The 24,387-nt window shown below is 46.3% G+C and overlaps 1 protein-coding gene across 6 annotated transcripts in view; it reads left to right on the top strand.

Annotated features, from left to right (window-relative positions):
* Nucleotides 1-24,387, top strand: part of PLCH2 (phospholipase C eta 2) — a 2,067,875-nt gene that overhangs the window by 1,690,692 nt on the left and 352,796 nt on the right. For all 6 annotated transcript variants that reach the window (XM_069610192.1, XM_069610193.1, XM_069610194.1 and 3 more), the window contains one exon: nt 17,622-17,729. In XM_069610192.1, the coding sequence (XP_069466293.1) occupies nt 17,622-17,729 (108 nt within the window). The remainder of the gene's footprint in view (nt 1-17,621; nt 17,730-24,387) is intronic.

Genomic DNA, 24,387 nt, shown 5'->3' on the forward strand with positions numbered 1-24,387 from the left:
CGTGCCATATTGTCTGTTTTCCTGCTATGCTCCCTGATTGCACTTGCCTCTGACTAACAAGTGTATCTCCTGAATTAATCTGCCTATATCCTGCATTGTCCAAACTTGTTGCTCACATATTATAATCTGCTCCACATGTTTTCTCACACTGCTCTTCTGCCTGATAATGCTTCGACGCACCATGCCTCTTTGATGTCCCATACTTTGGAATGGTTCTCTAGACTGCTCCCTACTTGCCCTCGCCTGATGTATACGTAGTGTACTAGCATAACCTATCGATTGCCTCACTACTGTCTGGTACCCCTACCTTAAACGTGGCATTGCTCTCTGCCCTGACCTATTTAGACCCTTTGGTCGCTAGCTACTGCACCCTGTGACCTATCTGAGACCCTTTTGGTCGCTCGCCATCGTGCCATTTAAAATTGCCCATAGAATGCCTTCCTAGTAACTATATCTAGATGATTTGAAACTGTCTTGATTTTGGTCATAGCAGTGATCCACACTCATAGTATTCTTGATTCTGCTCAACTGTTTTTACTACTGCACTTAGAGTGCGGGAACTGTCAAATTTAGGTGCACTCTGCTGTATGCATCTTAGTCGCTGCTGGGATTGTCAAATCTAGGTGCTCTTGCTATGCACACTTTTAGTTGCTGCTGGGACTGTCAAATTTAGTAATGTTGATTTTGCATTGCCCTAGCTAATATCGATCCTGCCTATTGTTGATTTTGCATTGCCGTAGCTAAATTCAATCCTGCCTATTGATTTTGCATTGCCTTAGCTAATATCGATCCTGCCTATTGTTGATTTTGCATCGCCGTAGCTAAATTCAGTCCGGCCTATTGTTGATTTTGCATTGCTTAGCTAATATCGATCCTGCCTATTGTTGATTTTGCATTGCCTTAGCTAATATCGACCCTGCCTATTGTTGATTTTGCATTGCCGTAGCTAAATTCAATCCTGCCTAATGTTGATTTTGCATTGCCCTAGCTAAAATCGAACCTGCCTATTGTTGATTTTGCATCGCCCTAGTGGCAATTGCACTTGCCCATAGCTAAGAAGCTTACCCCTTTGGTGTTCATCTACCATGCTCCTTAGGGTGCTCCTCCTTTTACTGTTCCAATCGCCGCCATCTGAAACAACAATCCTCGCTCAGCCCGCACGTACCTGACACGGCCGATTCACCCTCAGCCACCTGACACTATGTCTCGCCTCAGTCTTGGCCCACAGACCCTGCGTATGGCGACCTCTGCTATGACACCCACCTCAGGCCTCCAACACCTCACTACCGACCTCAATCCCTACCTCAATGACCCAGCCCTTTGGTTGGAACACTTTGCTAGCAAATCTATGCCGAACCAACCATGCCCTTCATCTCTTAGAAATAAAAGATTAGGCACCAGATTCCGCATACGCCCTACCCGCTGCAACCTCTCCAAACAAACACGCCACACACTTCGGGCCCACCCTCGTCCCTCAACAACAGCAAACCCCCCTCTACAGAAGTGAAACTGCCTGTCATCAAAGGCGCCCTTATCAATGCTAGATCCCTCCCAGCTCACGCTTTAGACATAGCAGACCTTATAACATCGTCAGATCTTGATTTCATTGCCATAGCTGAAACCTGGCTACATGCTGCCTCCGGTCCTTCACTGTCCCTTGCTATACCACCTGGCTTTAGCATATTGAGATGTTACCGTACCTCTGGCTCCCACTCTAGAGGTGGGGGCCTTGCCATCATCCATAAAATCACTTTGGACCTAAGAGTAACGACCAATACCAAACTTGAATCAGCTGAGCTATTGTCACTCAAACTCACGTTAACACCCAACCAAACAGCCACCCTCCACCTAATTTACCGCCCCACAGGCCCTGCACCCTCCTTTGTCGGCGACATATCCACCCTCCTTGACAACGCTAAAACCAATTCACAAATCATCCTGGGCGACCTCAACTTGGGACTAGGTGACCCTAAAGATCCTATTGCACTTGATCTGGGAAACTCCCTCTCCAACTCCGGCTTCACCTCGCACATCCAAGAGCCTACACATTCTAAAGGCAGGACCCTTGACTGGCTAGCCAGCTCTAATTGTAAGATCAATGTCCTGGCCATTACCACCTGCCTCTGGTCAGACCACCACATTATCACCTTTAATATTGAAGCCGCCCGCCGCATCCCAACCGCCATAGCGCCGGCTCTCCCGACCAGAAACAAAAAGGACATAACCAAAGAGAAACTCCTCCCTCTACTACTCCCCTCACTTAAAGCAGCTACTGATTCCTGTAACAACCCGACTGCCTTAGCTGACATCTATAACTGCAGCATGCTGACAGCTATAGATTCTTTGGCCCCCATCAAACCGAGGAAGGCCAAACCACGTGCTCACCTGAACTCTTGGTTCACCCCACAGCTAAGAATACTCCGTAAATCCAAACACTGCGCCGAAAACCGATGGAAAAACCACCCTTCTGACGTGCATAAAGACGGCTTCCTCCTGGCCTCGCTCACTTACAAAGCAGCCATTATAGAGGCAAAAAAAGAATCCCTCAATAATCGCATTCTGCATGCTGATTCCAACTGCAAGAAACTATTTAAGATTTTATACGAGCTTGAAACCACCTGTTACGCCCCCTGACACCTGCATTAAAGACAGCAAATGGTGTGCCAACATTCAGGCAGCGTTACTGAATAAAATCACCATGCTTCAATCTAAAATCACAGCCAAACATGCTAGCCTTAAACTGGACAATCGCCCTCCCATCCCAGCAGGGGCCCTCTCCCTCCTGACGTCCCCAACTGCAAACGATTTGCCTTCTCACCGCTCACCATTGTGGAGGTAGAAAACATTATCCTGACGATTAAACCGTCCAACTTCCAGGGCGACCCCTGCCCTTCCCCAATTATTAAGGAATCCGCCCATGACCTGGCCCCATTTATCACATCCTTCATCAACGCATCCTTCAAAACAGGAACTGTCCCCGACAACCTTAAGGATGCTTGGGTGATCCCCTTGCTCAAAAAACCTTCCCTTGACCCTAGCATACCCACCAACTACTGACCCATCACCACTGTCCCGTTCCTGCTAAAAATCCTAGACCGTGCAGCATACCTGCAAATCCAAGAGCATTTGGAAGCCAACAATCTTCTAGGCCTTAGACAATCTGGTTTCCGATCCAAACACGGAACAGAGACAGCTCTACTTGACTTAAAAACCCAAATCAAAGTGTTAAAGGACAACGGCAAACTTGCCTTATTACTCCTACTCAACCTCTCTGCAGCCTTTGACTTGGTCAGTCGCCAAATCCTATGCAAGCATCTTCACTCGGCCGCCCATTTCTCAACATCAGCCACGGCCTGGATCAAATCATTCTTGAGTAATAGATCTATGCGGGTCTTCTCTCAATCTGCAGCTGCAGATCCTTCCCTGATTCATTGCGGCGTCCCCCAGGGCTCTTGTGTGTCGCCAACGCTCTATAACGTCTTTACAAAACCACTTTTTGATGTACTTGACTATCTGGGTGTCTCCTATACAAACTACGCTGACAACACCCAGGTACTCATTCCCATCACTGGTGACTACCTGGCTGACACTAAGGCCTTGAACGAGGTCTACTTGGTTATCCAAGCTTGGATGGCACAACACCAGTTATGCCTCAATGATGACAAGACTGAGCTCCTCATCTTGGGCACTACGCAACGCCTTAGTAAACTTGAGCCATCCTACCAATCATTTGTCATCGATGGCAACACCATCCAAGTCTCGAAAGACACCAAAACCCTAGGTGTCTATCTTGACGCCACCCTATCCCTTTCCAGATAAACAAATGCAGTCAGATCCTCTTCAGCATACACCTGCAAACTCATTGCAGCTTGCAGGCCATTCCTGACCACCCCCAGCGCAGTCACTATGGCCAGAACTCTTATCATGGTCAAAATTGACTATGCGAGTGCCCTCTACCTTGGACCGAGCCAAGAGAATATGAACAAACTGCAAATTACCCAGAATAACGCTATCAGAGCAGCCCTAAACATCCCACCAAACCACCACATCTCGGAATCTAGATCTAACTTACACTGGCTACCGGTCAAACAGAGAATTTCACTGAAAGCCTTAGGCCTCACCCACAAATGCCTAGCTAACCAAGCCCCACCATACCTCTGTAGTCGGCTATCCCGACACGTGCCCACCCGTCCACAAAGAACGGCTCAGACCCACTGCCTAACCATCCCTAGGTTCAAACTACAAAAGGCGGGTGGATCTAGCTTCCCCGTCCTAGCCTCTAAGCTTTGGAATGCCCTCCCTCTCACCATCCGATCCGAAGAACGCTTTAGTGCCTTCAAAGCTAAAACCAAATCCTGGCTCTCCAACCAGCCATGATGTCCGGACCAGCCCTGGGAAACTCCTGCTCTAATCTACCTTCTGTAAATATGTATATTGCTGTATGCCTTGTATACTATGTACTGTTTAATGCTTTGAATATATTTAATTGTATGCTTATGTAACCATGTCTAAATTGCGCCCTGATGTCTCCGGGCCGGATGGTGCGCGTTACAAATAAAACAAATACAAATACATTGGAGGCACAATAGACACTCCTGCCAGCCATACCCAGGGACATTGGAGGCACAAGGCACAATAGACACTCCTGTTGGCCATCCTTGGACATCAGCAGTAGAAATGCAATGCACCAAGCAAAATGCGTGTGAGTCCACTCCTGCAGTGGGCAAATGCCTCACTTAGAGGTACAGGTGGGTAGGAGCTACACACAGAGAAATAACAGTTTACTGCCATAGAGATATAGACGCAAAGCTGCTTCTGCAGCCCCATAGTCAGTTTTGCGTGACCTAGATACGGCGGTGGCCCCATTTAAGCCTTGGGCACATGGCTCAGGAGAAAATAAATTAATTAGGAAGCAGCTAGAAGGAGGAGAACTGCAAATACACGAGAGAAAGGTGAAGGGATGCGCCAGACGGGTGACAAAGACACAGGCCAGTGCAAGATCCGGCAATAAAAGCAAAACATTCCAACCAGTCGCATTCATTACTTTTCAGAGCTATTAATAAAAGCCACTTAGTAATAAAATGGGGTTGCGTGTCTTTATATCGAAATCCGATTCAGTGAATGCACATATCTCGAGTATTTTATAATGAAAACCTTTATAGTGAATGCTTTTTCTTTTTTTGGGGTGTACCCGCCCCCCACCACTAAAAACCCACCCGAAAGTCTCCCGCAACAAATGTAATCCTTTACCCCACCCTAAAATGCTTTCATATAAAGGTTTTCGTTATAAGATACTCGAGATATGAGCATTCACTATAACGGATTCGATATAAAGACTGTATACCGTAAAAGGGGCACACCACTCCTGGGAGGTAGACAGTTGCGACGGTCTATGCAGGGGCAAGTGGGCAGCGGAGCTTGCTGAATGCTGTACTTTGGTATGGAACAGGAACCGGACAGCATGAGAAGCACTTTGCAGCAAGCCTGCTGTTGGGAAATAGACCATCAACCATTGGGGGGAAAGAACATTGATTTCCATCAGCTTGACTGTGCTGGAAGGCAGGAAGTGGTTAAGACCCTGTGGGTGCCAGAAAGAAAGAGGACTGGTTCAGTTCCAGCTGTGGGCTGTAACCCATGACCCTGGCAGGAATAAGAGGGAAACGGAGCCTATCGTGTAGTCCAGCCCTCGAAAGCACCTCTTGGCTGGTGGGTGAGGATCACTTATGTTGGGGGGCGGGGAGGAATTCCTACCGAAGGTTTTCTGCTAAGGGAAGGGGGACGCATATGTTCCTGCCGGTGGGGCAGGTGACACAATTGCATTCGAGAGCTTGGGAAGGCAACATGAGGAGACTCGGAAGCCCCACAGGGAGCTGCAGAGGATAGCTCTGCACAGGAGTTTAAAGACATTGGGACTTGAATCATAGAGAAAAGGCGCCTAGGAGGCAGAAGGCCACCTATAAGGAGCCCTTGGGCACACATTTGGTTAGTCCTCTGGATCTATGTTGTTCCATAGGGTCATAGACGACCTCAAGAATACACAAACTCCCAGAGCTGGTCCAAGGGCCTTTATTTTCCTTAAATCATGAAATGGCCCAATAGCCATCCCTCTCTTGCTAGCCTAGGTCTGGGCCATCGCAGCCTAACCCAGGCTCAATGCCAAGCTGCAGAGATCGGTACCCCCTAATATCTAAAAGCTCTCTGCCTTCTTGGGATGCCTAAAGGCAAACGCCTTATCGATCTAGACTTCCTCTTGGAAATATCTAGGCGACGCCAATCAGAGACCCGGGTTGGATAGTGCCTTTCATTCAGTCTGGGCACTTGTCTGGTCTTCCACGCCCTTCTGTTCCTTTCCCTGTTGCTACTCTTTTCTACTTCTTCTAGGCTTTCTGTCATTACGCTTCCTTGCTACTCTACTTCAGTCCCTTCCTGTCTCTTGTCACACTCTTTGCCTCTCTAGCTGTTCTTCTGATGGCATCTCTCTCTCTCCCTACTTCCTGCCACTGCTACTCTCCCCATTACTCATACTTCCTCCACTGCACCACTATCTCCACACCACACTACTATTACTCCTACCTCCTCACTGCTTTTAATTCCTTCTCCACACCACTGCTAATTCCACCTCTAAATCACTACTTCTGCCCACCTTCTCCTTGGTCACACTCCTTTCACTTCCAGTCACCTTTTCACTCACTCCTTACTCTCCTACTACTAATACCACTCTCAAACCTTGGCCGCACACTTCCACTATAATAACCCTTTCTCTCTCCAGCCAATATCTCACCTTTTCTGAAAAGATACACATTTTAAAAAAGGCCTCCACCCTCCTCTACACCGTCCTTCCTCCTTCTGGTCTCTTGGTCTACCTCTAACTCCTCTGACCTCTTCCAAAAAACCCACACCTTCCTATCCCCCCTTTTTATAATACGCCCTCCTTCGTGCACTGGTTCCCCGGGCAAATCAGTCCCGCCTTCCCTGTCCAGGAGGTGTTACAATCGTCAAAATAAATATAACAGTATCTAAGCCCTGCCCCTTTCTGGTGTGTGGGCCTTGCGAAGTCTAATCCCGGTGGCCCACTATTGCAAATGTTCCAGTTCTTGCGAGAGTTCCTCGTGTCAGTGATATCACAACTTTTCCCAGGGAGCCGCTCTGTGGCTTGGTTATAGGTCAGCAGTTAGTTGTTTCTTCTCCTTGTTTTGCTGGTTGGGGTGCGTGGGTAAGCGGCACCTCTCCGGCAGCTCCTGTGGGCTGCTCTCTAGTTGCTTCATCATTAGCGATGCTGGTAGTGGTGGTTCTGTAAAGAACATGGAGGAACTGGCCAGCATTTTACAACATAGGAATGGGGTGCTCATCAGTGTTACTATTGACAAGCATACTGGCACATAAAGAAGGGGCAGGGTTGAGGGCCCTCCCAACAACTTCCCCCTTTGAGGTAGGACTGGCTCTGGCTTCCACCCTGGTAGGCCTCTCCCATCCTAGGCTGACCTCTTGACAGGGTCAGGATACTGAGCCTGTCGCAATAACAATCACATTTGATTCATTTCTCCGGTTAAGATTCCAGCCTTGTACCTCTTCTTAACATGTTCTCTTAATATCCTGCAACCCTATTTCAAATGTATTGTCACCACATTGACTTGGTTTTTTGCCTTGTAATCTCTAATCTCTCGGCCCTCTCTCTCTCTCTCTCTCTTCTGTATCATTTTCCACTCTGCCCCTGACAGCATCCAGCACCCAACTTCAACTTACCTCTTGCCTCTCCTAATTCCTTAAACGCTACCTCTGCATTGCCTCCCGGCACAGTATGGCGAATGAACACTTACTCACATTTGCAAGCTGATATTATGTAATGAGGGTAATCATTACACTTCATGAAGACTTATGAATTGCCTGTTTCTAGACACCAATTCATAAAAGCCACTGGTTTACAACTCTGACACCTTTGCCCATGGAGTCAAATCGTATATTTTTGGGTGGCAAGGAGGCATCCTAGAACCTGTGGGAGTTAGTTTCACCCATCTAATTTCTGGTGAGAATAACCTGGAAGCCCTGAGATGATGGGGGCTATCACCCCTGCCAAAGGATTGAGTAGGGTTATTCCCCCCTTCAGCCGCTGCCACACTGATGCCATTTTCAGCCTGGTCACCCCATGCTTATTGACATGTTATTTGTAATGCGCTTAATACCCAGAAGTTTCTAAGCTCGGACCCCGGGATCAAACCTGTGTTGCTCTGTGTCATCTTGCTTCCAAGGCGAGCACATTGCCCCTGAGCTATCCTCCCGAGTTCAGCTGGGCAGTCCTGTTCTGTTGAGATCATTGCAAGCCCTTTCCTGATCTGTAGCTTGTTGTGGCATCTGGACAATGCTCACAAGAAGAGGTTCATACAGAGCGTTCATATTATTGGTTAAATTCCGTGCTTGATTTTTTTTTTTTTTTTACAAAATCGAGGACCATACTTTTTTACAGATAACTGACCACGTATCTGAATGTCTACGCTGTGTCTACTATTTCAGCAGCGCATGCTCCCTAAAAACGTGACACCGTTTTTGCATATGTTTTGTTCTTTGGTAACTGTCCTACCTCTCGATTAAATGGTGTGCGCCGATTAGCACCTGCAGCAACAAGATATGATTGGGCCTATGGAAGTTCTGTTGTTGCTATGCTGGCCAGCTGATTACCACCTGCAGCAACAAGATGCTATGATTGGGCCTATGGAAGTTCTGTTGTTGCTATGCTGGCCAGCCGATTACCACCTGCAGCAACAAGATGATATGATTGGACCTATGGAAGTTCGGTTCTTGCTATGGTGGCCAGCCGATTAGCATCTGCAGCAACAAGATGAAATGATTGGGCCTATGGAAGTTCTGTTCTTGCTATGCTGGCCAGCCGATTAGCATCTGCAGCAACACGATGAAATGATTGGGCCTATGGAAGTTCTGTTCTTGCTATGCTGGCCAATTCAAGGGCAAGGCGTGGAGCTTCCGGAATACCAGGCACTTCTGCCAAATATGATATATGGCATTTATAACGCGCCTATATACAAGTGTTTTAGGGGGGGTAATGCTGTGCAGGGCGGGCCTAAATGCACAGCCCCTCTGTTTGCGGCTGCGATCCAGTTTGTCCGATGCACGTGCATTCAGGTTTCTGTATAAGGCCCCAACCACATAACTAGCAGAGTTTAATCCCATGCCACAACGGCCAATTTTGATGCCCCTTATTACAAAGTGGCATCGTTGCACATTCTTTCCACGGCGATGGCATACTAGAAGTAGGCGTTGAGCATGGCCATTAACTCGTTTTGTACTTGACTTAGTGGATTTTGAACACAGCAGTTGGCACAGCAATCGTGCCATTTGTACTGGAAACCCCTAGGGGCAGCAAAGAGCCGAAGAGCCTCATTCTGCATTTTCATTCCTGCTCTGTCCCTCGAGATCTCCTACAGAATAGCTGCAAATGGTGGCTGTGGCCTGCAGGTTTGACAGCCACCTCTCCAAGCCCCTAAGCATAGAAAGGGGCTGTACTGCCGAGGGAATGGACTGGACCCCAGCATCATTTCATAGTTTGCCATTTCCTTTGATGGTGAACGCCTCGGTGACTTCCAGCACGGCCACTGCTTGATTTCATCGAAGCTTACAATATGCTGACTGTTGTTATTTATGATTCTCATTATTAATAGAATACACCTTCACTCTTGGGCATTGGTTCCTCTTTCACACTTTCTTCACACTGCATGGTTAAAGCAAATGCTCCAGAAAAAGGTGTTTTTGAGACAGAGGCATTAAAAGACGGCAGCCTATGCATTCAACAGATGTTACAATGTCAACTTACTGTAAATACCACACGCGGTACACATTGCACTGATGTTGCTTATTTATACCAATGCCTCTTCTAGATTGGTCTGATAAAGTGATTGAGGGTTGGTTTTTTATTTTCTCTCTTTGAAGTATAGAAGAAACCCCAGGACTTGTGGTAATACTGGCGGGTAATTCTGATTTTCAGTGGTTGTGTGTGTTAAGACAAAGCCCCCTGCCTGGCAATAGGGGGCTGTATGGTGTGGGAGCCAAGGGAGCAGTGCATGGCAGGATCAACTGGATCACCCCACAACAGCATCCTGGCATGCCTAGGCTTATCACACGGAGCACGTGATAGCTTCTATGCCTTTAATGGACCTTGGTCTGGCAGGATTCCCAATGCACAATACCCCCGCGCCCCCTGTCCTCACTCTAGTCCAGCTCAGGCGTGGTTATGCATTGATGCAACTGGCCGCTGTTCCTGGCACGCTGGGCAGCACTGCTGCAAAGTGTCAGTCAATGCAGGGATCAGAAAAGCTTCACCAACCAGAAGGGAAGACCAACTTGAATGCGTGCATGTTCCCGCTAAGCAGACATCCCCGCTGCCCGGTCTGGTGGGCTAAGACCAGTGAGTCTGAGGATCCTGAAGCTCCAGCTCATGGATGGGGTACAGACTCTGGATGACCGCAGGCCCATTTGTTGACTCCTCCCAAGGAGTGTACACAGAAAATAGAGAAAATGATTGCCCCTCTCTCCGCTAATAACACATGGATTGGTGATGCTTATACAAAAACATTGATGTTTATACAAATCAACACATAATTAATTCAAATAACCATACCACGAAAACCGCTTCCCACCACGAGAAAACACACATGTTAAGAAAAATGGCATTTTATTAATTGTTCACAATAGATAAATTGTAACCTAGACAACATAACTTCATTAGTCACAGTTAACAATTACTAAAAGTTGCAATTTGAACATCCACAATAGTGTTAACAGCGAGAGATTACATTGGGCTAAGTATCAGATATCTTGCAAAATTCATTTTTAGGATAAGGCTCCTATTATTTACAGTCTTGCAGATAGTCGATATGTTTCGGCCTCGGCATAAATGAGACACTATCTCTAGTGTCCTTTTCTGAATGGTTGTAAGGGCCTTCTTCAGGACAAAATATTTCTTATAATCAGTGGTTTAATCTTGTATACCCTATTGTTTGATGATCATCATTGATTACAATGTGATATGAGCATGAGAACGTCCACTTCCACCTCTGTAAATTCGGGATTCACGTTTCTTTAAATATGGCACCCATCTATGTTGGTGATGGCTGTTTGCTTCCTTCCAAACAGTCAACTTTTCAGAAAAAGGGGACTCTTCTTTTCTTTTAGACCAGACAGTTTCTTCCAATTCTGTGTTAGATTCTTATCTGCAGAGGGAACAACTCTTTGTTTTGAAAATCTAAGTGGGCAGGACAACAAAAGCCCCACGGAAACACTTCTATTGGAAGAAAAACATACTCCTCAAAGTTCGTATTTATTCTTGACACGCGAGGGAAAAACTCCTTGCTAAGAACGCAGAGGGAAAAAAGCTGTTTTCGTTGTATGGTTATTTGAATCAATTATGTGTCGATTTGTATAAATATCAATGTTTTTCTATAAGCATCAGCAATCTGTTTTATTAGCGGAGAGAGGGGTAATTATTTTCTCTATTTTCAGTGTACAGTTTTGAATTTTTCCCATTTGAGAATTGATCCCCCTATAACAAAAAAATAGGGAAAATACCCAATTGTGGAATGCCTCCTCCCAAGGAGGCATGCATAAAACGGACTGAGGGAATGGAAAAGCAATGCAAGGGTAACATAGAGGTGACTTGGCATTTGCTCTTCCTACTTCCACTCCATTTTGTAAAACAAGTGCAAATGCTTTCTGCATGTCATGATTACAGGAAGGGTTTACAATGTATTCCGATGGATTCCCCTGGCTTTAACCAGGTGATAATTGCAGGCGGATTCCATAGGAATCCATTGCATTAATGCCCACATGGAAATCTCATGCTGTCACATTTCCTTGAAGATCTGTAATGTTAGCGGACATGCACAGCCAACTCCGCCTCACTTATCCACATTGGGAATCCACTAAAATCCCCTAGATTGTTAAAAAAGTGACAGTACCCACTATTACATAGTAACGCACAAACCGCAAATGGATCCCATAAAGAGAGAGAGCCACAAATTGAAAGAAAAAAGTGAGGTAGTGACTAATGAATTACAGCCATAGAACAGTACGCCTGAATTTAGAGAAATATTAGGATATTCACTACGAGTTCTGTGTAACCAGATAAATAAAGGTTTATCCTTAATATGCACACCCATGACAATAAAGGTCATTGCACGTAGTAGTAATAATAATGAAGCACCCTATATCGTACAAGTAAAACGTAACAAATATGTTATGAATTTACAAGATGTACAGCATTTATTGATTGTTTTTCTCTGAATGTTTTCTTATTGTCTGTTAAACATCTGTTTATGTGACCGAATTGGGGTTCATGATGTGATCTATTCTATGCATTATTGTATACCACAATGTAATAATTTGATATTGGAATTAAATTAACATAAGACACAGCAGGAACACATTATGATACGGTGGGAACACATTATGACGATTTGACGACCTGTCAATATGTGAATTAATGGTCTTCTGTGGGTTGTTGATTGAACTGACATTACTGCATCTGCTGGCCAAAATGTGTAGAAATGTCCTAATGAAGGACTCAGAATAGTCTGAAATGCATTGGCAGCTACTTGCATCCGCAAATAATGTAATAACTTAGGCATACCTTGAATTTGTTGTTTTGACCAAAATTCTCACTAAGACGCAACAAGTAAACTAAGCCGAATCCACCGTTTATACTACCGACCAATTAAAGTTCATGTAAACCTGAGTGGTAATAAGGGAGTGCAGCCCACACCGATGGCTAACCAGCCTAGGTCATCTTTTGCCAATATTATTTTGCATGCCCAGCACAGAGGCGTGACAAAGTGGGTTGCACCCCGCTTATAATTTCACACAAATTGAAAGAATGTTTTACCTGATATTAAGTCAAGAACATACCTATATGTGGTGCCCACTTATCCTATCATTTGCAGTACCCGTTACTGGCACTCGTACTGCCACCTTTGGATCTAGGGGTTTAGAAAATGACTCTGCACCTACCTGTCTTGAATCGTACTGTTTGATTGGAAAGTGGGGTTTCTGACCTGTGATCCTGGCCCTAGACTGCTTGACTTGTATAAGTGATTTCTGTTCAGGTCTGTTTGACAACAATAGAAGGGAGAGAACTTGCATAAAACAAAAATCTGTCATTTCTTTAATGTGACATAATTCTTCTTATGACCACCAATTAATCCAGATTCTTTTAACACCTTGGGTGCTACTTGATGGCCTGTTAATGACCAGCAGACTATGGTCCTTTTGATTATGCTGTTGTCTGCCTTCATAAATTGGGTTCCATGTGTTAATATCCCGCAAAAATATCGCCATACAAAAATGTTGCCATATTTTTGAGGCGATAATAAGCCCTGGAACCTGTGGGGGACACCCCTGCAACCCTCATATTTTTTTAATGGAGCGGTGGACACCCCTACAACACCCTGTTTCAATAATCCCATAAATCATCCCCACTAATAATGCTGATGGCTAAAGACATACATATTGCATGAATATGTTGACCACCATGTTCATCAAGTTGGCTGTTTCCATATGGCGATATTATTGGTGGGGATAATATTACCTAATACCATAAATTGGCAGTAAAACTATGAGAGGGAAACCTCTCTAGCATATGGTAAATATGGCACATACTTGGCTCTTTCAATGTCACTCTCCAAAGAACCCTGTGGGCTTTTGCCTCAGAATCAAATCAAAAGCAAAAGTGGTGGATAAAAAACGAAGTGTTGCCTACGGATTTGGCTTCAATGTCTCAATATATTCTTTCCGTCTCCATGTTCAGCAAGGTTTTGCTGTTTGGAATGGATCAATGTTAAAAATGTTCTGAGTTTAAAAAGCAAAAGGAAAATGTGGAACTGCCAATTGGAATTTAATTACGAGTGGACAGTTGTGATTCTGATTGGCGATTTCCAAATGCTAGGCAGTTGATCAGAATGTTGACAACTCGTTGACTTGAATTGCCCTTTTCATTTGAAGAGTCGAGCCAAAACGAGTGAAGCAAGAAGGTTCTCAGCATGGGGCACTCCTTGTTCTCAGCGAGATGGACCAGTTTTTCATCTAGCAGAGTATTCAGTCAATATCGGTGGCTTGTTCAAGGCATTTCCAAAAAATTCTGGGTGAAGGGTACAACACCTTGCTCATGTTTCCTGCCCCAGTTTCTCACATTCTTAATATCTGCCTGGATGGAAGAATTTCTAATATCACTCAGATTTTTAGAATGCTGTCCTGGTCGGTAATCCTAGGATAGTAGGAAAGACAAACCATGTGATGAAGTAGCAGCTATGAAAATAGCCAGCTTGATGACCCCGGTGGTCAGCATCTTCGTGTAATGTGTATATCTTCAGCCATAAGCCTGCATTGGCATGTATTCTTTGGATGGATCATTGTAAAAATGATCCTTGAAGTTGGCAGACTTGCATTTACTTATGAGGCACACAAGAATTCTAGATTGTGGCCAACTCTGCCAGAAGGCAGGTATGTTAGATTCCAAATCATGAGGCAAACTATCTTGCATCTCTCTAACCTGGTTCGCTTATAATCCCCGACATCTGGCTAGCAATATTATTGTGGTTCATGCAATGTCTGGGTTCTCTGAGTGTGTCCATAGATCAAAGGGTATAATTTTCATCCAGTTATCTCATGAGTGGTTACACGGAATGTGAGACAGACCAGAGCATCAAATAGCTCAAAGCTTCTTTAGCTGAGATGCCCCGTGTCCATCCAATCAGCTGCAACTATTCAGAAGGAGCTCATCAGAATACATTCCAGATCTCTGACTGGAGATTCCATTCATACCCTACGATCAATCAAGTGTGTTTCGGGCGCACGGGTTGTTTCTTTTTCGACCGTAATTAAATCGTGTGCGCTTTGTTCATGCACTTTTGTTTGCCATGATTTCGATAACATTTCTTTTTTAAAGAAGCAAAATCCGAACAAAAGTGCACACAAATTAATTTCTGTTGACATACAAACGTATTGCTTAGTACAAGAGGGGAGCCTGATTGCGCCGACCGCTTGCTAAATTGTGGTCCGAGGCATAGTGGATTTCAGCATAATGACATGTAGAGGAGAGCAGACTATGTTGGCCTATGTGCAGCCATGCCTGGGAGTCTAATGTATTGAAGGCACAGAGATATTAAGGGTACATGTCTGTAACAGTAATGATCTGAGCACAGACGGCCATGCCCATTCTGGGCTGTGGTTGAACCACGAGACTGATTTAAGTGAGCCTAGAACTTTATTTTCATAGGATGTTGCTTCTAGGAAGCAAAGTGAAGAATGTATTTTTTTTAGGTTTCACAAAATAACACAAGAACACAGTAAACAGCCTTGTAGACTGGTGCCTTTGTAGATAATGTTACTGTGCGTTTTCACCAAAACCATTAACTTTTCAAGTGTTTTTAACAGTACCCCAATTCTTGACTCTTGAAATTTGGGTTGCATAATGATTTGATCTAGTGTAGGCTGCCCATGTCACCCCCATCAGTATTTGCGGAATGTGTCTTGGCAGAAGTACTGATTGCTATTTTGGCCAAAGCTGAGGCAAATGCAGATGCATCAACCCTCTAATAATTGGTGGTCTTGGGTCACATCTGTTACCTGTTGGGTCTTTTAATTTCTGATTATTGAATTTGATTTGCAAGAAAACATCCCAGAACTGAAAATAAAGTAAGGTGACAATACAAAAGGAGGCACTGAAAAGAAGAAAAAAACAGGACATTGATGCTTAATATTTAGAGTAATCCTGATATAATTTAGGATCTAAAATGTTTTAATCAGAGTGGGTTCTTCATCATGAAGAGAAGTAACCTCTCTTTGTATAATTCAATTGGTTTAGAAGCTGTCCGTGATGCCAGGGTTGGCTGCAAGGCCTTTTGATGGACATTTAATCAATGCTGGAAGTTTTAGGGGATGGCTAGAAGGCCATTTTGAAATCCTTCTGAAGACCGAAGCTAATTCACAAAGCGCCTAGGTCTCAGGACATCAAGTGTAAAGTGTGCCTAACACCCTTCTCCCACATGCCATTGCACACACATCCCTGATTTCATTTGGGTTTTGCGTGCAAGGTGAGGGACCTGTGGCAAGTTTCTCCGGGAATTCCGCTGTGTTGGAAAAATTCCTCAACAAGTAGATATGCGCTCGCTGACATTCCCCACATCGGTGGATTGGTCGGGGGCGGGTCAGCCCCTTACTGACGCGGTGTCCGTGGGCATCTTTCCAGTGACCTGCCATGCAGGGCCATCACAACGCTTGGCAGGTCTTTCCTTTCCCAATTCGTGTAGGAGGTGGTAATGTGGCACAAACTCAATGCTCAAGCCAAGCACGAGCGTTTCTATTTTTATTTATTCATGATTTATAAGGTGCAAACTACGTTCACACTGCCTTCGCTGCACCGGTTTCGGCGAGGTATTGCTATAAGAATTCCAAGACTGCTCTTGGGCCCGTTTTGCAATACCTGCCCAAGGTTTCCGGCCGAGGAGACTAGGCGCAGCAGAATGACCACAGGGATGCATAAGACCACTGTTGAAAGCTCATGTCTGGCCGACTCTTGGCAGGCTCTTTTAAGAGTGATAGTCCCTTCCCCAACGCGCCCCCTATGCTCCTTCTGCAGGTGCACTGCTTCACATTAGGAGACCTGTATGCATTCACATTCCCTTCCAGGAGTCCGAGGTATCCATTGAATGCTGGTGTTTTGGATGGTACAATGTTGTTAGTTACCTCGACAGTCTTTTTATTTTTTCAATGGGTTTCTTACCCATTTTTTCTCTGCAAAAACTCAACAAAAAATATATGGCGTAGTGGGTAAGAGTATATAAGGGGTAGGGAATAATGTTCAATTAATAGATGAGGTGTTGGAAATAAAAATACAAAAATGTCGATGAGCTTTGGACATCTGGAAGTGGACACAACATTAATCTGAGGCTTTTTCTCGAATTCTCACCCAAACGATTCTTGACTTAAGCGGAAACCTATTGATGTAAGAGTGACTGTGTGGGCAGGCGGGTTTACTAAGCACCTTCCAAAAATACAAATGCGTCTAGGCGCCTTGCAGTCTGAAATCGGGGCATATATGGATTTACACATGAGGCCACTCTTTACCTCGGTGCCCTCTTTCGATCTGCCCGCCCCCTCCCCCTACCCAGCAGACATCCTTGTGCAGAGGTCCTTTGTTCTGTGTCTCGCTGTATTAGTGTAATGCCGGAAATTGAGACTTGGTACAACATATGGGCAGCCATTCATCACCGACCGACAATTCCCATTATTCATGTGGACTTGTGAAAACATATTTCAAATTGAATTGAAGCCTTTTAAGACTTGGAGTGCCTCTCTCCTGCGCTGGTCGCCCCCCCCCCCCCCCGCTCACCCTGATTTATTGGTATCAGTGGAAAGTCGACCCTTGTGACAAGGACTTGTGATCCTTCACTGTTCCTTTGCCAGCCTCAACAGGAGCACCATCCCACAGAAGCAACCCTCCCCTGAATACATCGCATCCCTGATCCTAACCCAGCCCGCCCTTTACCACCTGACTCCACTGTATAGTTATTGGCCCGGGCACCGGTAATGACTTGCTCTTTTTTCTCATGATTTCATTGCAGGGAAAGAAACTTCCCGCCAACATCAGCGAGGACGCGGAGGAAGGTGATGTGTCCGACGAAGACAGCGCCGACGAGATGGACGATGACTGTAAGCTAATGAATGGAGATGTAAGTTAACGATGCTGCTGAATACCAATGACGCGCCGCGGCTCGGTATCTTGCCTGTGGGTGCCAGGGGGTGGTATTGGCGATCAGGCGGCTTCTCGCAGGAGGTGTTGCTAGGTCTGGAAAAGATCCGGGGTTACGCTAATGTCAGGACTCTGGGCTAGCTAGCCTTTTTAGTTGTAACCCCTGAGCTTGTATACGGGCTACAACCAAAAGACCCGGGGATATAGCCCCCTTAGCCAGGGGAGTTGCTAGGTCTGGAAAAAACCCGGGGCTACGCTGATGTCGGAACTGTTGGGACTGGGGGCTAGCTCGTCTTTTGGCTGTAGCTCCTGGGATTCTATCCGGGGCTACAGCCAAAAGATCAGGGACTATAGCCCCCTTAGCCCCCCCCTAGCAACGCCCCTGCCCTTAGCCCCTCCCCACTCCCCCTGCCCCTAGCAACGCTTCTGATGTCTTCTGGGTCTGCAGGAAGAGCATCTCTGAGGTTTCCACGTATTTTTGTAGCCAAATGCAACTTTGCAGCATGTTTTACCATTAAGCAGGGGGAGATCCCCCTACCCCTTCTATCTCCCAACCTTCACCCTTCTATATACGAAGCCAAAACTTACCATCTGTAGTTTTGAGGATAAAAAAAAAGTGGTAAAAATAGCCGGCCAATAGAAAGTCAGCAGTGTTGCACTCTCCAAAATTGGGGGATACTCGGGAAGCTGGAATGGTTCGGGCCAGACCATACAGGTGTGAAGTGTTGAGCAGAAGGAGCACAGGATAATTCCTTGGTAACACCACCTAACTGAATGCACCCAAACTGTTAAGCTGACAACACTTCATGAAATCACTTTGCTCCGTCAGCCTCCCTGGGAGTCTTGGGTGCATCTTCCTGGCTATGCTTTCCTCTACTCAATCGGAATACATGCGTAGGTGTATGATGCCAGACTAACTAGCTAGGGATAGTATATTTTAAATATAAACATCAGGTTAATAGCTCTTATTATGAATGTATTGCTTATTGGAAGTGCTGTGTTCTGTCTATAGGGAATGAGGTCTAATACCATGCCTGTATAAGAATGCAGGGGTGGGTGGTCTTTGCATTGAAACAACGTTGCTAGTATTAAGGTGTCGAAGCAGTGGGCACTGGCAAGGAAAATATGCCCAGGATCGCACCCATTAGCTGCAGTCACCAAGGTCATTCACTCACAATTCAGTACACCATATACACTGATCAGAATATTGAACAAGATAAGATGTTTATTACAGAAATGCTTGCATGGATATCAGAAAGCTCCTTATAATTCCATTACAGCTCATGCACAGTAGCTTTTGCAGTGACTGCAGTGACTGCCTCTGTCAAGTCCACCTATGGGACAAGCAATGACAAGTTCTGTGAAGCCGACAGCTTTTGGGGTACTATGTAATATAACCTAAAGACCATACTCAAAAGGACACAATATACCACCTAGGGTGGCATGGATGGCCCTGAATCCTGCCAATAGCACACAAACATAATGATGTAACAGCAAGAGAGATCAACTTAATGCATGGCAATGCTGGTCAAGGAAGAAAGTAAGAAGAGTGCACAACAGGACAGAGGAACAACATACACGATCGTAGAGCTGCAGGCAAGCAAGCCAGTCTGAAATCCACATCCTATTAAGAGTGCACTGGGCAGGAGTAGGAAACCCCCGAAAACACACACAATGCCATCTCCTTCTGAAGCTTAGGAGAAAAGGAATAGAACTGAAAATGGAAATACTCCTAAAGCAAGTAAACTCAAGCAACTGGATTCACAAAAAATCTGAGCTTAGTCTGAAAATTAGGGTTCTAAGCAATGCTATGCTGGTTTAGGAACCCGGGCACCCCGCAAAGCAAAATGAATCAGGAAAACGTGGTTTAGAAAACAGTGTGCCCCTATGAAGTAGGAAGACTGGTGCAGGAATTCAGCAACCAGGAACACGAAGGGAGGTCCCAGGTGGAGCACTGGCTCAATGAGAAGTGTTGGACTGGAGCAAACTCAAGCTTTTAAAACCGATTTATTATCACCTGGGTTATGTGAGCAATGATAGCACCAGCCAGACATGGGGGTTCTTCTTCCTGTACTCCTTCTTTACATACAAAGGCAGAGATGAGGCTGTGCTCGTGGAATTCTGGGACGTGAAGTCTTCACAATAAAAAAACGTAGTACCAGGCACATTCCTGGAATAAAATCTGACTTGGAAGAGAATTCTTAAATGCAATACTGTGGCGTTAAGCCCTCGTTCGAAGGGCTGGAACAGGAGTGTTGGGGTTGGAACGGCTTGGCAGCCCAAGTTAATTGCCGAGCAAAAAAGTGTTTTGCTTCATTCAACAGATGTGCGCGGCATCCCATTGTATGAAGGAAAATCCTTTACAAAGATGGCTCCATGGAAAGGGAAGGCAGGGCTCTGTATGGAGACCCTCTTACCTTTCCATGGTAGCCTGTGGAGGCAAGGGGAAGGAGCGTGAAAAAAGGTAAGTAGGGGGTGGGAAAAAAATAAGGGGGTGGAGGATGGGGGAGCCGGCTGCCAGGCAGCATGGAACGCAGCCCGCGTTCCTAGCTCCCCCCGCCAGTGTGCTAATAGAGCTTACAGACCACAGCCGTGGGTGCCAAAGGCCTGGAAGTAAAATCTAGTACTGGATAGGCCTCAAATCATGAGTCTTATAGGTGGAACTGAGAATACGTATTCATTGACTGTCTAAGGGGTATGGAGAAAGAGTAGAAAAGGAATACTTTTTCCAATAGTGGTACTGAGCGAAATATGTTAAATATAACTAGTTACAATTATATAATTTGCTTGTTTAAATTTACCAAAAGTGGAGGTGAAAATTGTTGACGTGGGCAATGAAAAACACAGTGATGTGAATAGTAGAAATGGCACCAGGGATATCCTTTCTACAAACCCAGCCAATTATAGACGGGTACCCATAACTAGGAATGCATGCCTCACTGTCGTCCTATCAAATTGTATTCAGCTGCAAGGTTCAATGTACAGCTGTACAGGAGTTAATGTGATTCTGGTGCGTAACAAGATATTGTTATGGTCTAGACAAATATTGGAAACTAGGGTGTCCTACGGCATCAGAGGCTTGGGGAGCTCTCGATAAATAGATATTCCCTCCAATTAGGAAACTCAACATTAGTATTGGACTTGGTAGCAGATCATTCAAGTTCAATCTCCCAAATTCATGGTTCATGTGGGCTAAAGGCACATTGGTCAATTGAGACAATGGGAGTTTATCCATTAGGTCAGTGCTTTTGGTTAGGGTTAGCATAGGGCCAGTCGGATGTCGTGCGACACTCGACATGCATCATTGACCAGCATCGCTTATGCTAGCAGCCTCTCGAGACGTCGGCTACCCTACTAGCTGCTGCTTCTTTGCTGTAGCCCATTTAAAACCTGAGAGTGCAGAGAAAATGGAATTGCAAACTACATGGTGGAGGAGATTCAAGTAAGAGAAAAGGGGGCTCCTTTTCATCTTGCGGAGCATCTCGAACACTCCTCTTGGGTTTCCTCCATACAAGATCTTTCTTTTGCAGGTCGGTGCATTGAATCGCTCAATCTCGACTCCACTCAAAACCTAATTGGCCAGATTCTTTGTACTTTGTGCAACCTCAGTTCTGACACAACGTGATTCGAGCTAAAAGGGAGAGCTCTTACAAATGATTAGCCGTGCGCCCTGCCTTTAGGTTCAGCCAACATAGTAGAAGCCAATGTTTTTAGTACGTTTTTTAGGATGAGCTGAAATTGTTCTCCATCAGAGAAGTTCTTATATGGACAACTACTCAAAGATGTTCTGGTCGAAGCACGTGACCTCTTGCCCAGTCTGCCTCTAAGCTTGCCACATGTGAGTCTGTCTTGCATGCACATGGATGTGTGTGCAGGAATTTCGATAGCTATGAAAAACCAGAAGACTGTACAGTAAGGGGATGCAGTAACGGGGTGCAATGATAGGGATACGTTTGGGAGGATAGACTATTAAGAGTGCACTGGGCAACACATGGAGAGGCGGAGGCCGATGGTTCTATACAGGGGAAAGAGGTTGTGGATGGCAATACGGACCCCCGTCTTGATGCATTTGTTGGTGGGCTTGCAGCTGTGCTCCTGTTTAAGCTAGATCTCTGCGGGTTTCTACTGTTCTGACCTCTCTAACTGCATTGTTGAGTCCCTGGGTCTTTAGCAGCAACTCCCTCCCTTGCCTTTCTTCCCCACAGAGGCAATAGCTCAAAATGTTGCCCTCTGTGCAGGCCACATCTCAGCCAGTGTACCCTCACATATTAACCAATCTTATCATGCTGAATTTTCTTTAGGTGAGGGGCTACATCTAAGCACTTTCCAAGCACCTCTATTCTTGGTTTTTAGCATAATGGGAGAGTGAGTTCACCTTCAAGTGCCAACAGGTCCCCAACCTGAAACCAATGGTTATCCACATGTCAGCGATGACTCCTGTGTGACAAGTGTTTGTTTATCCCCTTTGTGCACTTCCACAATTATTCACCAGAAATGTGCTCCCTGTTACATATGGCCCTGCGGCCCTCACATGCATACGCACACGCACTCATGTAAGGAGGACACGGGACGCAATGTTGCTTGCTACGCGTCCCGGCGGGAACTGCCGCACGGACGCAGTTTATTCCTACTGCGCATGCGCGGGTCCACAACGAGGCCCGCGCATGCGCGCTACCATAAACTGGGACGTCACATCCCTTTTCAACTTTAACCAAAACAGTGTAAACCTTCGGGGTGTGCACACCCCTGCACAACTGGTGACCATGTGGGCGGTCGCATTAACAACTTGAAGTCTCACCTCACTTTCTCAGTTCAGTCACCTGAGTCCAGGACGTAGTCCTTGAGATGCCCTGGTAGCCTCCGCTCCCTGCGGACCGGGTACCTTGGCGAGGTGGTGGGTGGAGTGGCACACTCCAGTTCAGAGCCAGTGGAGTCCCTGTTCTGCTCACCCTCACTGGACTCGCATCGACCACCACCTCCGATTCCACCTTGGGGTTGAAGTATGCCATGGTGTCCCCATCAGATAGGGCGTTTTTCAGGGTCTGGAATGCCTCTTGTTCACTGGCACCCCATTTCCACGCGGCGTCGTTCCTTGTTGGCACTCTGAGCGGTTCTGCCAGCGACGCCACCCCTTTGATGAAACGCCCGCAGTAAGTTACCATCACCAGGAAGCTCCTTACTTCCGTGGGGGGCGGCTTCCCTAATGTCCTTGACTTTGGCCGGGTCATGTGATACACCGGCCGCATGGAAGATGAATCCGAAGAAACCAATGCGGTCCTTGAAGAACTCGCACTTTTGTCGATGTAGGGTGAGCCCTAAGTTCTTCAGTCTCTGGAGCGTGTTCTCCAGCCTCTTCATGTGCTCCCTTTCCGAGTCCGTGAAAACTAAGATGTCGTCGTTCATGTTCAATACACCTTTAAGGCCAGCCAACGCCCCCCTGATGGTGTTCTGAAATACTTCGGCAGCTGACGAAACACCGAAGCTCAGGCGTTTAAATTGGTATAGACCGTCATGCGTCGTGAAGGTTGTTATGAATCTGGTGTCCGGGTGCAGTTCAAGCTGATGGTAGCCCGCTCGTAGGTCCAGCTTTGAAAATACTCTTGCCCCCTGAAGCTCTCCGATAATGTCATCTAGAGTTGGAGTAATGTGCCTCTCCCTCTTGATTGCGGCATTTGGGAGGCGCATGTCCACACAAATTCTCACCGCCCCAGGCTGTTTCGGCTTGGGAGCCACCACAATCGGTGACACCCAGGGTGTCGGCCCCTCCACTCTCTCAATAACGTCCATATTCACGAGTGATCGGAGTTCCTCCTCCACCTTCTCCCTTAGGTGGAACGGAATCCTACGGTGCTTGAGGGCTGTCGGTCTGATGGACTCATCGATATGTAGGCGTACTGGGGGTGCTTTCAGCTTCCCTATTCCCTCGAAGATGCCCGAGAACTTGTCCAGCAGCGTTTCGATGTCAATCTGGTATACCCCATATGCAAAATGAACCAAATTGAGGGCCTCCGATGCAGCGAGTGAGGGCTAACGTTTGTGACAAAGAATTTTGCCTTGATGGTGTTTTCCCCTCTCGATACCGGTGACACGAACACACCCTTGAGTGGCAACGGGGTGTCTCCTCCAAAAGTGAAAATCTTCACCATGGACTTGTCCAGTGCCGGCGGGCCTGGGAGTCTTAGATAATGTTCCTCCGCCAGCACGCATACGGATGCTCCGGTGTCGATGAGGATCTGCGTCGGCATGCCCAGTATGTTCACCACACACCTGGGTTGTCTCTTCCGTTTGCTTTCTGAGGCAATGTTTGAAATGAAAAACACTTCTTCTTCGTCCTCCTCTTCCTCTGCAAGTTGCAACCTCCGTGCCTCCTGTTCGAGGGCTGCGATGCTACGCTGCCTTCTGAAACCGCTGCCCCTTGCTCTCGTGGGGCCTCTCAGTGTAGGCACAGGAGCAGGGGCGTGGCACATGCGGGCATAGTGCCCCGGTCCATTGCACCGTCCACAGGATCTTGTTTTAGCAGGGCACTCCTCTACATGTGGCAGGTCATATCCGCAGTCTTGGCAGAGTGATCCGGGTGCTGTAGGATTTCTGTCCTCCGTTGTCTTCGGGACCCACTTATCCTTCAGCTTTGTCCTTTT

The sequence above is a fragment of the Ambystoma mexicanum genome, chromosome 8 (genome assembly GCF_040938575.1).
Source record: "Ambystoma mexicanum isolate Mex_15411 chromosome 8, UKY_AmexF1_1, whole genome shotgun sequence".
Taxonomy (NCBI): domain Eukaryota; kingdom Metazoa; phylum Chordata; class Amphibia; order Caudata; family Ambystomatidae; genus Ambystoma; species Ambystoma mexicanum.